The following is a 15,461-nucleotide window of genomic DNA, read 5'->3' as shown; positions in this document are numbered from 1 at the left end:
TAAACACTTAAACACTTCCAGGGATGGGACATCCAACAAACTTTCTGGGCAGCCTGTACTGGCTTCCCCAACACACAGTATTGCACACGTGTGTATATCGTGTGAAGCAGCACTTAAGGTTGCAGCTGGGGGAAAAAAAAAAAAAAAAAAAAAAAAACCCAAAGCAAGTTGCTGTAGAGAAGGGATGGGTGGAGTGCCCGGTCCCGGCAGCTCAGGAGTGCCCGGGGCAGCCCGCGGTCCCGCCCGGGGCCGGGGCGGGGGCGGCCGCTCCCCGCGGAGGGCGAGGCGAGGCGGGCGGAGCAGGATCAGCGCCGTCCCTGCACGGCTCCCGGCCCCTGCACGGCTCCCGGCCCCTGCACGGCTCCCGGCCGGCACTGCGGAGGCTCTCCCGGCCTCGCCGGGCTCTTTTCGTCCGGATAACGCTCGGGACTCTTTTCCCCCGGAAGCGGAGCCGGAGTTTTCCCGGTCCCTGCCCGGCCACAGGTGAGCGCGTAGGGCGGGGCGGCGCCTCCCGGCCGGCGGGACCGGGACGGGACACGGGAGGACACGGGAGGACACGGGAGGACACGGGAGGACACGGGAGGACACGGGGCGCGGAGCTGGAGCCGCCCCCGGACGGGACGTTCGGTGACCGGCACTAGCGAGGAGAGCTGGGGCTCTGCCCTGGCGCCTTCCTGGAGAGGTGCGGAGCTGAACTTCCAAATGGAACAGAACCCAGGCACCCGCCGCGCCCCTCGGGGCAGCAGAAACCCCGCAGGGAAAAGGACAGCGGTGGAAGTGACGGTCCCACCTTCCTCTCCGGAAGCGTCAGGAGCGCTGTCCCAAGCACCTGCCAGGCAACACGCCCAGGGATTTCCCAAAGGGCCGCTCACCTTTGGTCGCTGTCACCGCTGGCTCAGACAGATGAACTCTGTACTCCTGGTACAGGTCCTGCGCGCCGGTGCCCCCCGGGTGCTGATGCTCCTGTTCCTTCTCTCTCTCTCCCGCCTAGGAAAAGCTGTTCTTCCTCCCCTGGAAGGCCACAGCGCCGCTCTCCAGCCTCCGTGATTTATGTGTGACTCGGAGCAGAATGGATCGCTATCGATACTTCATCTTCAACCAGAGGAACATGGTGGTGCTGGGGATGTTCCAGATAGCCCTCAGCACGGTGTGCGTCGTCAGCGGGTTCATAGATGGCATTTTCAGAACAGAGTCTCAGCTGGGCAGAACCAGAGCTCCAATTTGGGCTGGGATGGTAAAGTTGTACTATAATTTCTATGCTTCCCCCCTTCTCCCCCCCCTATTTTCTAGCACTTATATTGGGAGTGGGAGGGAAGCCAGGATTTCTTGCTAGCTCTTCCCTGGTTTTCTGCTTTGAACCCAGTTAAAGTTTCCTTATCATGATATAGGCAGAAGAGTGCAAACAGACTTCCCTCTGAAGGAGCTAAATTAAATTCATTTCTACTCGATAATGTAGGAAGTGGGGCATAGTGACAGGAGACAGGGGGGTTGTTGCAGAAGCATAGTGACCACAGAGAAGCCACCAAAGATGAGGAGGGGAACACTTCATCCTCACATCAGATAGATGAACATCTGGGTGATGATCTGTGTCCCACAGCACAGTGCCCCTAATCCTCTGTACTGCAGTGGAGGTCCCTGCTCCCTGGCATTCAGGACCCTGCTGAGCCACACTGCAAGGAAATTGTGCTAAAGAGCTCTCTTCAGTCCAGAGGCTGCCCATCTCCTTTCAGTCATTTCTTTCTTTCCTCTGCAAAAGGCGTGTGGACTTGGGAAAGCAGTGCACATTTTTAGCACTTTAAATCAGACTTATTCCATCAGTTTCATTATTTGGCCAGAGCCATAAAGCTCCAGTCAGAGGTAGCAAGGCCATGGGGGAAGCAAGTGGGCAAGATGCACGTCACACATGTCCTGGAGATGCTGCAGAGGAAAACAGAAGAATTGAGCAATTCTCTTCCCGTTTCTGACCCAACAGTTACTCTGATCTGAGCCTTGAAAACAAGGACTTTTCATCTGCGCTGCAGTAGTTTATCTTAGGAATCTGATACTGGTCTCCCAGTTACCAACTCCTTTTGTGCTCTGCAGGTGATGGGAGTCCCAGGCGTGCTGGCTTTGTTCTCCTCTCAGAGGAAGAATCCAATCCTTGTAAGCTGGAGGGGTAGATGGGTGGTCGTGTGTGTATGGGACAGGGGCAAGATGCTGGGGCAGTCAAAAACTATCTGAGTAGGGAGTGAGCTGACTGGTCCTTCTGCAGGATTAAGAGCCCATTTCTTTGAGTTATCTGCAGAAGAGCTGCTGTGTTCATAAGCAAAAGGAGGATGCAGTGTTACCTCGCTTTCTGCTGCAGCAGACAGGCACTGGGTCTAATAACAAGCAAAAATCTGTAAAAGCCCTTGGTTTCAAATGCTTTTCTTTTGGTGGTCCTTCATGTTGTTAAGGACTGTTTACACTAAAGTAGGAAACAAAGGCTTGCACTTCCCAGGCAGGTCTCTCCAGCCATGCAAATTCCAAGGGGGGATATTGTATGTAAATACAAGATCTCTAAGGACAGAGTCTTGGGGTAGCACCTGTGATTTAGATTTGGCACTCAGCTGTAGCTCACAAATTCGGTATCCTGGAAACCTTTACTGCTTTGTGTTTGGCTTCCTAGTGACTGTTGCTACTTGGTACGTTGTTGTGTTATGGGAGGTCAAAGGTTAGTAGTTATAATGCTTGTTAGTACATTTGCAGGAGGATAGCTTTAATTCTTTTTCTCCCTAAAATTCTCTGTCTAGGTGAATGTACTGATAGGTGCTTCCATAATCTCTTGTGTTGCCATCCTCATCGTAATAGGTTATGGCTCCTTCACACTGAACTATGGTGAAGAGGAGGAGCTGAGTTCTGCCCCAGTCCATGTTATCCATACTGTAAGTATTGATATAATGATAATTTCCGGGGAACTAGACACTCTTAATCTGCAAACAGTACCAGGCACAGCTTATAGACAGAACCAGAATTGCAGGAGGTGTGCACACTAGGCCAGGTTAGCTGCTACTGCTTCTGAGTGCAAAAGGCTGTGGATTGAGCCATGAAAAAATACTGGTGCTGCTCATGAAAAGGTGCTGACTGCATTCCTGGCCTGGTTTGGGACAGCGATTGCTAGGCTTGAATCCTTTCCAGCATGCACTTTAGGTGATAAAGTTACAGCAGTTACAGGTCAGCTGGTTAAACCTGGGTATTGTTTCAAGTGTATCCTCCTCAGTAAAGCTGAAGAGAAGGAATGAGTTAGCCCTTTTATGCCTCAAACCTGGCACAAGCAGTGGCTCTCTGTGGGGGTGAAGGCATCCCAGGTGGATGAAGCTGACCATTAGTTTATTGCAGGACAAATCAAAATGTCAGGCTGCTAAGGTGCAGGACAGCAAGAAGACATTTCTCATTTTCAGTGTGAAGAAGAGCAGCCATTCCTTGGGTTTCTACTCATGGTTAAAACTATTTCCAAACCTGATGCCACTGCATAGCATCTCACATTTAAACAGTAGCCTTATTTTACTCCTTGTTCTGTTTGAGGATCACACTTGGCTTGTCCTCCAGAACTCAGAAAAGAAAAGCCTTTAATAACACTGACTATGGTCAATCTCCTACGATGCAGTCTCAGCATTCTTGCAGTCATTAGATTATTTTTGGTGGAGAGTTTCACTTTTTGAATGTGGCTTTAACGTCTCCTTTTCCGTTTGCAGAGGTTCATACTCAGTAAGGTGGTCAAGGGTGCTAACATAGCCATGCTGGCTGCATCTATCTGCAGTGCCTTTGTTGTGCTGGCCATGGCTTACTTGGGGTGCCGGAGCCTTCCACGCTGCTCCTGCTACGACAGCGTGACTGGGATGGTGAGTGAAGAGGCCAGGGCACAAGTTTATTCCTACTGAGGGGGGGTGGGAGGGGGAGAAACTGGGGAGAAGATGTGTTTTACTTCTATAAACCTAGTCTCAGCTTCACCTCAGTCTAATTCTAAGAAATTCACCTCAGGGCTAATTCTAAGAAATTAAGTGGATGTTAGAAGACATTTATACTTACTTTTTTTTTTTTTTCTTTTACTACCTCTCTCTTATTTACAGTCTAATGTACAACTTAACATAAGTTATCTCTATTTTCCAAACCGTTTTTGCTACTGTGGCCCCAGTTCCTATGAATTCCTCAAAAACTGCTCCTCTCACCCTTAAACCAACAATTGCTCCTGGTACAGCATTTCAGAGACTTACTGGTACTTACACACTAGAACTTCAAATTCAGTAATAAAAATATCTCCTGTACTGTGTGTGAAGTGTAGGGGGGATGATGACATGCCACATTTACAGCTGATTTATAAGGACTCTGCCTCAAGTGATGGGGCAGCTGCTGTAGGTCTCTGCTAAGTGAGATCAGTAAATACCAGCTGCTTCTCTGCTAGAATAATTCTATGCTGTGTTATTAAACATGTACCTCTGATCATCTGATTTGGTAAGGAAATAATGGGTCCAGGCCACAGGGCAGCTGTCCTTGGCTAAAGACACTGAGTGGGTAACGTGAGGTTGCTGTAAACTTTCAAGCTAAACTTGTTAGGAGGAGTGGGCTGCAGAGACATTTAAAAGGAATTCAGGTGTATCTTGAACAAATTCACAGGTGAGGTATTTGATGGTGCTGTTTCTTTCACAGGAATGGTTGCAGCCTACTGAGGACCAAAATCAGGCTGTGGAAATGGTTTGTGCTGTACAAAGTGAGTACCCCAGGGATAAGGAACATTCTGAAAAAGCTTTACATCCCAGGCCAAAATCCTGATAACCAAAAGGGAGGCAAAAGGAACTCAGGATTTTGTGCAGGTGTCTACATCAGGTTTAATGGTTTCCTCTTTCCCTCCCCACGCAGGCTCGGGGGGCAGAATTTTTAGCTTCCCAGATCGGTTTCCAGCCCAGGATGTGGAAGCAGAGGAAGACACATCCAAACCTCCACCATACACCAGACTGACTTGAGAAAGTGGTTGAACATTTTGTTCAAACATGGCAAGAGAGATGTAACAAGGTCTTAATCTTTAAAGATGGTTATGCACTTTTCCTTGGCCTCTTGAAAAACACACACAGGAAGAGAGAAGTATTGAATGCCAAACATTCAGCAGAGACCACAGTGCAGAGGAGAAGATCTGCAGGTGGTTTTGGACATTCAGACTTTGTATGGTTAAAATACCTCATTGCCTCTGGAAAGCGTGAGCATTTTTTTCCTCTGGCTTTTGTACTGAAATCATGTTTTATTTCACTAGAACTCATCATGCAATTTGTGTAGCACTGCTAGCCTTAGGTATTTAAATATTAAATACAACTGAATGTTTTTCAAGTGCTGTCTCAATTTCTCCCTCTTACTGAGTGAATTATTTGGATGATACGATACCTGGAGAAGAATAATGAAGGACCCACTTCAACCCTGAGCTTCAGAGCATTTTCCTTTTCTTCTTGGTAGAAGTAGGGGCAGGTAAAGTTTTTGATATGAAGCCTTGACAATGCCATTCAGGTAACTCTGTCAGAATGTGGATTCTGAGAGGTGTACATGTGTCACTACAATTAGTTTAATGCTGAAGTGTAATGCTAGAGTGTGGTAGGAACTGGAGCTGCAGTAGCTCCTCTTACAGAGTCACAAATACTCTGAATTCAGTTCAGGTTTTTTTGTTTCGACTTTGGAGACTGAAAGTTTAAAATAAATGCTTATTTTGAAAAATTAGTTTTCAAACCCAAAGGTATTTAGCTTCAATCTACCTATAAATGACTAAGAATGAGTGCCTGCTTTTAGAGTTTTTCTAATTATATACTTTTTCTTTTCAGTTAAGGTAATATGAGATTAAATTAATACTTAGAATCTTATGACTATGAATAATATGCTTTCAAGTAGAAGGAGGGAATGTTTATTTTTTTTTTTTAGCTAGGAAATGCTGGATACTTAAAAGATATGTAAAACTGAGATGGACTGGTGACTAGAATTTACTTGGTGTATAGCAAATGCTTATTACTTTTCAAGGTGAATGTTACCTTCTAGACTGAGCTATTTTACAAGATCATTGGTACAGACATATTCTGTGGAAAAATTGTGTTGGTGCCTTGCTAAACTTGATTTGCATCAGAGAAATTGCTCTAAATGCTTAAAACCAAACCACAGCAAGAATACAATAAAATCTTTATTCTCCTAAACCTCTTGTTAGGGAACACAGATGTTATTGTGAGGGAAAGACTTGAAGCACCTGTTCATTTAGCTCTTCAGTTTTAATTTGCATTTGATGCTGTAGTTTCTAATAGCTATCCTGATAGTCCAAATAATCACTCAGATGAAAAAGATGATAGCAACAGTAACCAATGCATAACAGGTAATGTACATAATGGAATAATTAGGGATTAGCAGACAATCCCTTAATATTTGCAGCCTAATCCTATGCATGCCAAACTCACACTTGATCTCCATTTTCCTATATCACTCAATTTTTACCCTTAGGCCTTCATCTTCATTTCCTATAGTTCTACTCCATTAAGCAGATCATCCTGAAATAGCCAGTTCCATTTGTCAGTCCTCTGTTCTGGTCCAAGGGTAATATTTCTCATGCCCTTCTTCCTTTTGTGTCTTCAGTGAAGTTTATCATTCTGTATCATACATTGGTCCAGAATCAGACATGTGATTAAACAGTAAAATGTAACTAGTTCTGAGCACTAAATAAGACCACTTGTTTCATCTTCCTTTCTGGACTAGGTTGGGAGTTATACTTAGCCCAGTCAAACTTTTGCTTACAGAAGATTAATTTGTTTTTCGTAGCATATGGCGTAGTATTTTTACTTTTTTCACAGGCTGATATATAAGGGATTAGACCTCAGGGACCTAAGCACTGCATTGTTTGGCATAAAACTTTGAGGCTCCAAATAAAATTTAATCCAGGAATTTTAGGACTCTTGGGACATTGGGATTAGATTTTGTTTTGAAAACAAAGCTGGGAAGAGCACTGAACAAGTGGGAAGTTGCTGCTCTGCCCCTTCTGAAATGCAGCCAGAGGAAGCATTGCTGCTGCAGTGTTTTTGTACAATAACTCTTTGGCTGAGCACTTCCCCAGGGTGTGTGGAATATAATTAGCACTGGTCTTTGAGAAGAATCACAGTCAGTTCTTCACCTGTAGCAGGACTTTTAACCTCCAGCTAATTCCAAGCTCTGGGAAAAGGAGCTGTGCTCACTGGGCATTCTGGTGTCTCAGGAAAAGTTCATGGAGAGCTTGTGGAAGTCCTTCAATTTATTGCCTAGTGATCTCTGAGCAAGAGAAAGTCCCAGATTCTGCTCCCTACTCTCTGGGCAGTTCCATGTGTTTTGGGTACTCATAATCACCAGATAAAATACAGAAATAAACATCACAGGTCATAGGAACCCATGGAGGGAGTTTCCAAATCTCTAATCTTCAGCCACCTTTTGGTAAGATACCTTATTTTATTTAGGATATAGACACTGGTCTTTTAGAAGACAAATAAGTTTTGACTTTCTTGTTGCTGTTTAATTTGCCCTTTAGCCAACATGCTGAGAAGGTATGTACTGCTAATGAAACACTTATGTGGAACTATCTTTACAAAACCAGCTCCCTCGACATCTGGACTTCCAAAAAAAAAAAAAAAATAAATAAAAAGAAGGGTTGGAGGTTGGACCTGATGATCTCAGAGGTCCTTTCCAACCCGGCTGATTTTATGATTCTATGATTTTGGGGCCCATTCTGCTAAAACTTATTACAGATCTAGACCAAGGTCTTCTGCTGTAGTTTCTCTAAGGGACCTCTCAGTCCTCTAAGGCAAGGAACTGGAGCTTCCAGTCAGCTTCTGTCATCTCCTGAAGTACATAAAATTCCCATATGTGCTTTATGATTCACTTTTAGGTGAATATCAAGTGTTTATCTTGCCTGCACGTTCTGAGCATGAAGTGGTAGATGACTTATCCCATGATGCAGACTAACACAGCATTTGAACAGGGCTTGGAGAGTAAGTTCCCATCTTGAGAAAGTGCTGTGAGTAGAAGGATAAGTCATGCCCACCATGAGGCATGTAATTCAAGGAATGACCTCAGATAAGATTTATCTTATTGAATCATATAAAGTGCCTTTTGTGGTCCCAAGAGTAGTTCTTGATTTTTTTTTTCTCTAGAGACTGAAATCTTTTTCATCACTAAAGTAAAAATGTCAGGTTTAGATTAGATACTAGGAAGAAAATCTTCACTGTGAGGGTGGTGAGGCACTGGCACAGGTTGCCCAGGGAAGCTATGGATGCCCCATCCCTGGAAGTGTTCAAGGATGGAGCTTTGAGCAACTTGGTCTACCAGAAGGTGTCCCTGCCCATGGCAGGGGGATCAGAATGAGATGATCATCAGAATGAGATGGTCACTTCCAAACCATTCTATGAAGACATTTTACACTTTTTATTGTAATCTTGAACAGAAAAATACTTAAACCTGTGTAATGAAGTCCCAGTGGACTCTGGCACCCCTCTGTATGTAAACCAAGTGTCTGTCTTACTGACTTTAACCATTAAGATTATTCACTGCTGGAAGTACAAAGAAAGGTACTCAGATCAAGAGAGCAGCCCCGAGCACCAACCTCCTTCCCCAGCCCTCCTCAGGTCACACAGTGCTTCCTCTGCTGCCTGGCTTCAGCCAGGGGAGCTGTCCCCATCTCTGGGTGCTTGGGCCAGCACCTTATCTTGGGGCTGCAGGTCCTACTCTGGCAACTGGAGGCTTGACTACACATCACAGAAAGCCAAAATCTTTCTAGCTTTAGTTCCAAGTACCTTCATGTGTTTGCCTACAGAACCACAGAGTGGTTGGGGTTCAAAGGGGCCTCTGGAGATCATCTTGCCCAACCCCCCTGCTACACCAACCAAAACACAGCTGGTGTCATGTTCACTTGATGGTGTCAGTGCTTGAATTACTTTAATATAGTAGTTCACACATTGTAATTCAAAAGGGATGCTGTGCTTTTTTCTCTGGTACAGTGCCTGTCAGTGAGAATCAAAGCACTGAGCGTGACTGCTTTCCCCATCCTCAGATGCTCCTGGCATAACTCCAAACCATCTGCAATGAAATGCTGGGGGTTTTCTCCTTGGTTAACATAAACTGCTGTTCTTGTACATTAAAAGAAAGCAAGACTCCCTGAGAGGTTATTGTGATCACTAATAGCTAAAAGCAGCCTGGCTTTATCAGTCTAAAAAGGATTTTGAGTTGCTAAAATGCACTGCTCAGCCTCTGCATCATTTCTGGGTGGAAGTTATGGTCCCATCCAGAAGTACTATTCCATAACTAGCCATTGCAGTATGAGATGGTACATACTAAACATCATTCAGCAGCGTTTGACTGCTGGTTGAACAGAGAAATCAGCTTTTATTGTGAGCTTGCAGAGCACACACGCTGCTAGTCCTGGTTTGAATGCTGCGCTGTTGCATCAGCTCAGGTAACTCCTGAGCTGAGGGTGGCCCCTGCCACCACAACTGGTGCAGGTCAGGTCCTCCTGGCACAGCTCTGAGGCACAAACTGAATACCCAGCCCAGCTTTGCAAGCCTTTGATCAGTGGCATTTAGTGACAGGCAGAGCTCTACCAGCATGGCAGGTACTCCTTTGGCTGTGAAATAACCTTAGCAGCAGACATTAGTGTGTAAAAGAGAAGTCTGCTCTATGCTACTTCTAAATAAAAATATAAGTAATTGATTCAGCAGCAGCTCTAAGGCCTTGAAGGCCCTTATTTTCTTTTAGAGTCCTTCCAGTGGTGCAACCACAGCATCCCTGTTGCAATACCAGCACCTCAGGTCACTCGCAGACACCCAGTTTCAGCAGCTCTTTCTAGGGAAGGCGGGTTGGTTTTCCAGAAAAGTGACAGCTGCAGTATGGAAATTGGTGGAAACTGATTTCCAGTTTAATGTCAGTCCCTCTAATTGGTTAGCACTGCAGAAAACACATTCCTGATTGCAGTTTCCAGTGCTATATTTAGTGACCTGTTCCACATGCTGGTTACGGCGCCTTCCCTGAGCCTGCCCATATTTCCGGGGACATTCCATGGCTTGTGTCACCCCCAGCTTTCACTGGTGGAATTCAGGTGCATTTTTATTTATCATGCATACACACATCCATAGCACCTCCAGTGGAAAGGGCCTTGCCATTTGTTCCCAGACTTTTCCTCACTGGCAATATCCCAGGAACCAAGCTGACTTGCCCTTTCCCTTTTTAGGGTGGGCAGGGTGGCTGCTGGAGGGAATGGTCACACACGACAGGGTGGCCCCTTGTGTCGAAGGGTGGGTGTCACAGCAAGTGCACCTCAGCATGATGCCTGCAGAACAGTGAAAGCAAAGTCCAGGGGGAAAAAAAATAGAAATTTCAGGTTTCACCTGAACCCAGAGCTTCCTCTTCACCAAAACAGCCTGCACACATGAGCGCTGCACTTCAGTCACACTCACCTTCCTTCACTTCAGAAATGGAAATAACCTGGTGTTTTGAAGAGGAATGATAGATGCCAACGTGACCCCTTGAAGCCAAACATCCACCTCTTGCTTGGTGTGTTGGAAATTGCTGGTCAAACCGGAGCAGCCAGGAGCAGGACACCAGCATCTCACTTTTGACATGAGTTCAGGACCCTGGTTATGGACACCAAGCACTTTGTGCTCACCCTGTGCCAGCATTATTTGTGTTAAGTCAAAGGCAAGGCGTTTACATCAAAAAACTTTTTTATCTTGAGTAGGCTGAGACTAATGTTGCCCTATTCCCTGATGCACAGAACAAGGCACACAAAATCCCCAGCCAGAGTTAATCACAGGGCCGTAATCAGAAAGCTAATCAGGGAAGCTGATTCTGTAAGCTAATGTTCAACTAAGGGCAAAGAATTTTCTGAAGTCATTTCCCGGACAGAAGGGGCAGGAGGTGCTGGGGAGGAGGGGAAGAGGAGGAATCTTCATTCCAGTGAGAATCAGGGAACCATTTCAGGTACTTTTTTGACAACTAGCCTGTTTGGCACTTTTTTATAGATAGTATTTTATATGTTTATATTTATTTATATTTTTATTTTTCATAGATATATGTTTGGTGCAGTTCCTCCCCTGTGATGCTGGGCTACTGGTGCTCAGGGTCAGGGCAGTCTTTACTGGGAACAAATCTCTTTCCCCTTTGCTGGCAAAAGGCAGCAAGAAGCCAGAGGATTAAAAAAAAAAATATCACAGCTCTGCATTTTCATAGCCCAGCCTCTTCCAGCATGAAGTACTTAAAAATTGAAGCCAAGCTTCTCTATAGGTCAAAGAACTGGCCTACAGAAGGGAGCCTTAAAAGAGCTGGGAAAGGACAGGAGTAGCAGTAATCAATCAAAATACAGATACATTCTGAAAACAGAAAGTGGTATTTGCCCGCAGCTGAGAGGAGGAATATTCACTTTCCTGGTTTTTTTTTTCAGTCAGTAGAAACCCCACCTAACATAACTGAAGCACGGCATGCATTTTTTGGAGTCAGTGTGTGTGATTTCTTGAGTCTTAGGATCATAGAACCACAGAATTGTTTCGGTTGGGAAGGACCCTTAAGTCCAACCACTGATCCTTACGGGTCCCTTCCAACTTGAGATATGATTCTGTGATTCTCCAACACTAACAGTGTGTAAGTATGGGGAAAAGTCCTTGGACTTAAATCTAACTTGCGGAGGGAAAGCCCATCAAAGCAAACAGCATAAACAGCATAACAGCATAAACAGCCTGCCACAGCAGCTTCTCTGTAGAGATAGGAACTGCTCTGTAAAGATAGACCCTGCAGCTCTTCAGGTCAGTCTAACCAAAACACACAATTAAACTGCAGAGTTTCACTTGCACTTTCTGAGCTGCTGCAGTAATGTATCTTTTTTTTTAGTTACATCTTCAACACTACCAGAAACATGTGCTTGACATTTATATGTCATCTTAATTTAAAAGAAAATTACTGTGGTTTATAATTCATGTTTCATCTTCTGGCTTCTGTCCACTACTTGTTTCTAAATACACTCACCACTTACTTCTTTAGTCAATATTAGTTGCTGTGTATATAGTGTTTATACTAAAGCAATACATGCAAATATTGCTAAAGCCCTTGCCCCCCACTCAGTAACCATGACTTAGGGTGATGGCTGGAGTTTTCACTTTCCAAATTCTTTGCCCTCAGGGCATCTCATAGCAGTTGCTTCTGTGTCTCTTATTTTGTCTGATGCAGGCAGCCTCCCAACCCTGATTGACCTAAATTTTTGCTACATCCAACAGCTCTTCTCTAACAAAGCCCAAGAGCTGGAGCTTTGAAGCAGATGCTGTTGCTGGACTCCCACCTGTGTCACGTACCACACAGGCACCTCACTGCTGTCACAAAAACAGTCTTCCAAGTGCTGCATTATGATGCCAAAGTGTGCATAACTATGATGGCCAAAAATACATGCATGTGAATATCCATGTTTTCTGGTCATCATTTTATATATATAAAGAGAATATATGTTATATATCTTTATTTATAATCTCCTATCACCATGTATAAAAATGAAATATACCTATTTCATGACAGGCAAAACTACTGAAATTGATTCTTTCACTTCAGATGCAATTTGACAAAAGCACAACCTCTGTAAGCCTTGGAAGCCAAAGGCAAGGGCTGCCAACCTTGTGCTTTCAACAGCAGCATCACAGTGACTTAGATATTAGCTCAGTATGGGAGTTAGTACTTCAAGGTAGTAATGAGGATGCACAGGAACCTGGAAACCCCCTCTGGATAGCACATGCCCTTTTTTTTTAATCTGCAGCTGAATTTTTAGTTGCCGAAGCCAGGAGCCCTTCACTGCTTCTGATTTGTGAGTGCATTAAAAATATCTTGAAGTCAATGGAAAAGCTGTTGCGTGTATTTTAGGGTCAGTTTAATCTTTTTCTTGTTGTGTGTTCTTCCTCAACTAAAGGAAGCACCAAGGGACAGAGGATTATGAAGGACAAGGAGCACCTCAAGCCCACTGAGCATTCCAAAGCGTTTTCTTGGGCAGGAGTGGGCGTGAAGGGTGTGGAATGACCAGGCTTTTATGTAACAGCAGCCAAGAACAAGAACCTGTACCTCCACCTTCTGCAACAGCCCCAAAAGTGCATATAACACACATTCCTGTACTTCACCAACTCCATTTGTAGCCCGGAGCCCTCCTCCTACTCTTTTAGCCACATGCAAAAAGAAATTCTCTTCCATGAACATGTATAGGGTTTTTTTTCTTAAACCTTCAGAAAATCCTAGCAGTCCCATCATCCCATGGCCAGGACTTCCAGTTTAACTGCAGTGTTAACAGATAGCATTTTACTTGAACTTCTCTTCTGACAGCTTCACTTTGTAGCACTAAGCCAAGACTCAGATAGGCCACTGGTCACGGGAAAGGAGAGGTGTTTTTACAAACACAGCCTCTGCTCTGTGACCTGAGATTTAGATGCCCAGAATGCTGTTTTTAAAAGCAAATAACCAAAGATTTTCATTAAGAGGGAGTTTAGCATATTGCCTCATGCCGGAGTCTTTTCTGGCTGTGACCTTTCCAAAGGAGCAGTGCAAACAGTACAAAAAATAATAATAAAAAAGGAAGTACTGAGCTAAGATCAGGGTCTTATGACTCTTCATATGCTCACATTCACACTTGTTGCTTCTTCCTGTTTATTTAAATACATCTCTCTGTGTGTTTGTGCATGCACATGTGTGTATGAAAAATAGAGGCTGTAATCACACAAGGTCCACGTTATTGTGGTTTTACCACTGGGATTTTCCATTCTCACAGCTACATCTGTGCAACACTCCACTGTTTTTCAGGGGGCTGATGACATCTGAAGCAGAAAATTCATTTCAAAAGGTGCTTATAAACTGTTAGAAAGACAGTGCTCTTTGGCACTCTGTTAACTTGCTATTGAAAAATATTAATATTAGTAGAAAGAAAAAACATGCACCACTATTTTCTGAAATGAAGATCTGATTATATGATGTGCTGCTCTTGCTCTCAAACACAGAGGCAGAGTTGCTGCTGTCAGCTTGCACTGCAAGCTCTTTGCTGTGCTATAAAGAGAGTTACTTGTTCTAAACAAGCACCTGACGTGAGCTGACTGTACAGAAAGATGGATTATGACGGGCAGATAAAAGGAGAGGGCCCTTGAGCTCTTTGGTGTTGTCAAATATAGTTGCTTTTCCTTGTTTCTCCGGGAGCAAGTAACTACCTGAAGATTTTTGTGGGACTGCTGTTGTTATTTTCAAATGTGTGAGCAAAGTCTGTTTTCAAACTCCATCTCTTAATGGAAACACAGACTGTAAGATCCAAATGCACCCTGCAGGTTTCAAAATAAGATGAAAGCAGACAAGAATCCAAAGCACATGCCCCCTCACCTTACTTTTTTTTTTTTTTAATATGGTCCATGTATTTCAAAGCCAATCTTAATTTGGGGGAAGAGAGAATAGGCTGCCTCCTTTTGAACGTTTGATACTGGCAATGCCAACTCTCATATACCTGAGGGCAAAGTGAGTTGCAAGCTCTACTATCCCAAAATAACAACAAGGAGGGAGAGAGGGAGAGTCATAAATCATAGCCTGATTTGGGTTGAAAGGGACCTTAAAAATTGTCTAGTTCCAACCCCCCTGCTGTGGGCAGGAACACTTTTCACTAGACCAGGTTGCTCAGAGCCCCATCCAGCCTGGCCTTGAACAATTCCATGGATGGGGCATCCACAACTTCTCTGGGCAACTTGTGCCAGTGTCTCACTGCCCTCACAGTGAAGAATTTCCTCCTAGTAAGCACAGCACATTTGTTAAATGCAGGCTGGGGAGAGGATTACATTTTGTTGGGGTTTTTGTTTTGATTTTTTTTTAATGGTCATTGGTATTGCTGGGAAATTTGCTTTCCAATAATTTCAAATGATTAGCTAAGGATTCTATCATTCCTGAATCACAGTGGTGATTCAGCAAAGGCAGAAAACAAAACATGTCTGTAATACCCACATGGAACGGGACTGAGCACCTCATGGAGTGTCCCTGAGTGACTAGCAGCTCTTACATGGCCTTCCTTTGGGACCTGGAAATAGCTTCCTGAACTACAAGGAGTTGCCTTCAGGAAGCACTTTAATACATATCAGTCTCTGACATGCCTGTTTTTCAGCTGGGAGGCTGTGCAGAGTCCAGGGAGCCCCAGGACATCACTGGAATCCAGCAGCCATTCCTCCTCTCTCTGTGTCTCTTCCCAGAATGAGGCCTCCTTTTGGCACCCAGGGTCAACTGACGAATTTCAAAAAGTCCTTCATCCTAAAAACTATGGAGGTTTTTTGTGAGCCATAGGATAATGAGTTTCTAACGTTACTTACAACTTTAGATTTAAGATTACATGTTGGTGTTGCGTTGATTTGCACAGGAAATCAGGCTGCCATTTTAAAAGGAACGTTACTGTTGCTTTAAAATGACCCAGGGCTCTCCTTTTTTAT

General features: G+C 44.4%; 1 protein-coding gene across 1 annotated transcript; it reads left to right on the top strand.

Moving 5' to 3' along the window:
- Nucleotides 1-335: 335 nt before the first annotated feature.
- Nucleotides 336-6,182, top strand: LOC127460953 (uncharacterized). Its single transcript, XM_051768089.1, has 7 exons — nucleotides 336-483; nucleotides 992-1,234; nucleotides 2,083-2,142; nucleotides 2,772-2,903; nucleotides 3,714-3,860; nucleotides 4,666-4,726; nucleotides 4,876-6,182. The coding sequence occupies exons 2-7, from the start codon at nucleotides 1,070-1,072 to the stop codon at nucleotides 4,977-4,979; spliced, it is 669 nt and encodes a 222-aa protein (XP_051624049.1). The 5' UTR covers nucleotides 336-483; nucleotides 992-1,069; the 3' UTR covers nucleotides 4,980-6,182.
- The last annotated feature ends 9,279 nt before the right edge of the window (nucleotides 6,183-15,461 follow it).

The sequence above is a fragment of the Manacus candei genome, unplaced genomic scaffold (genome assembly GCF_025592945.1).
Source record: "Manacus candei isolate 608988 ecotype Guabito, Panama unplaced genomic scaffold, ASM2559294v1 h1tg000092l, whole genome shotgun sequence".
NCBI lineage: Eukaryota > Metazoa > Chordata > Aves > Passeriformes > Pipridae > Manacus > Manacus candei.
The sequence above is the reverse complement of the archived record's forward strand: the minus strand, read 5'-3'. Positions and strand labels throughout refer to the sequence as shown.

Coding starts and splice junctions, on each gene's coding strand:
- LOC127460953 (XM_051768089.1), top strand. CDS start 1,070: ATGGATCGCTATCGATACTTCATCTTCAACCAGAGGAACATGGTGGTG. Junction 2,904..3,713: donor CAGTCCATGTTATCCATACT/GTAAGTATTGAT, acceptor TTCCGTTTGCAG/AGGTTCATACTCAGTAAGGT. Junction 3,861..4,665: donor ACGACAGCGTGACTGGGATG/GTGAGTGAAGAG, acceptor TTTCTTTCACAG/GAATGGTTGCAGCCTACTGA.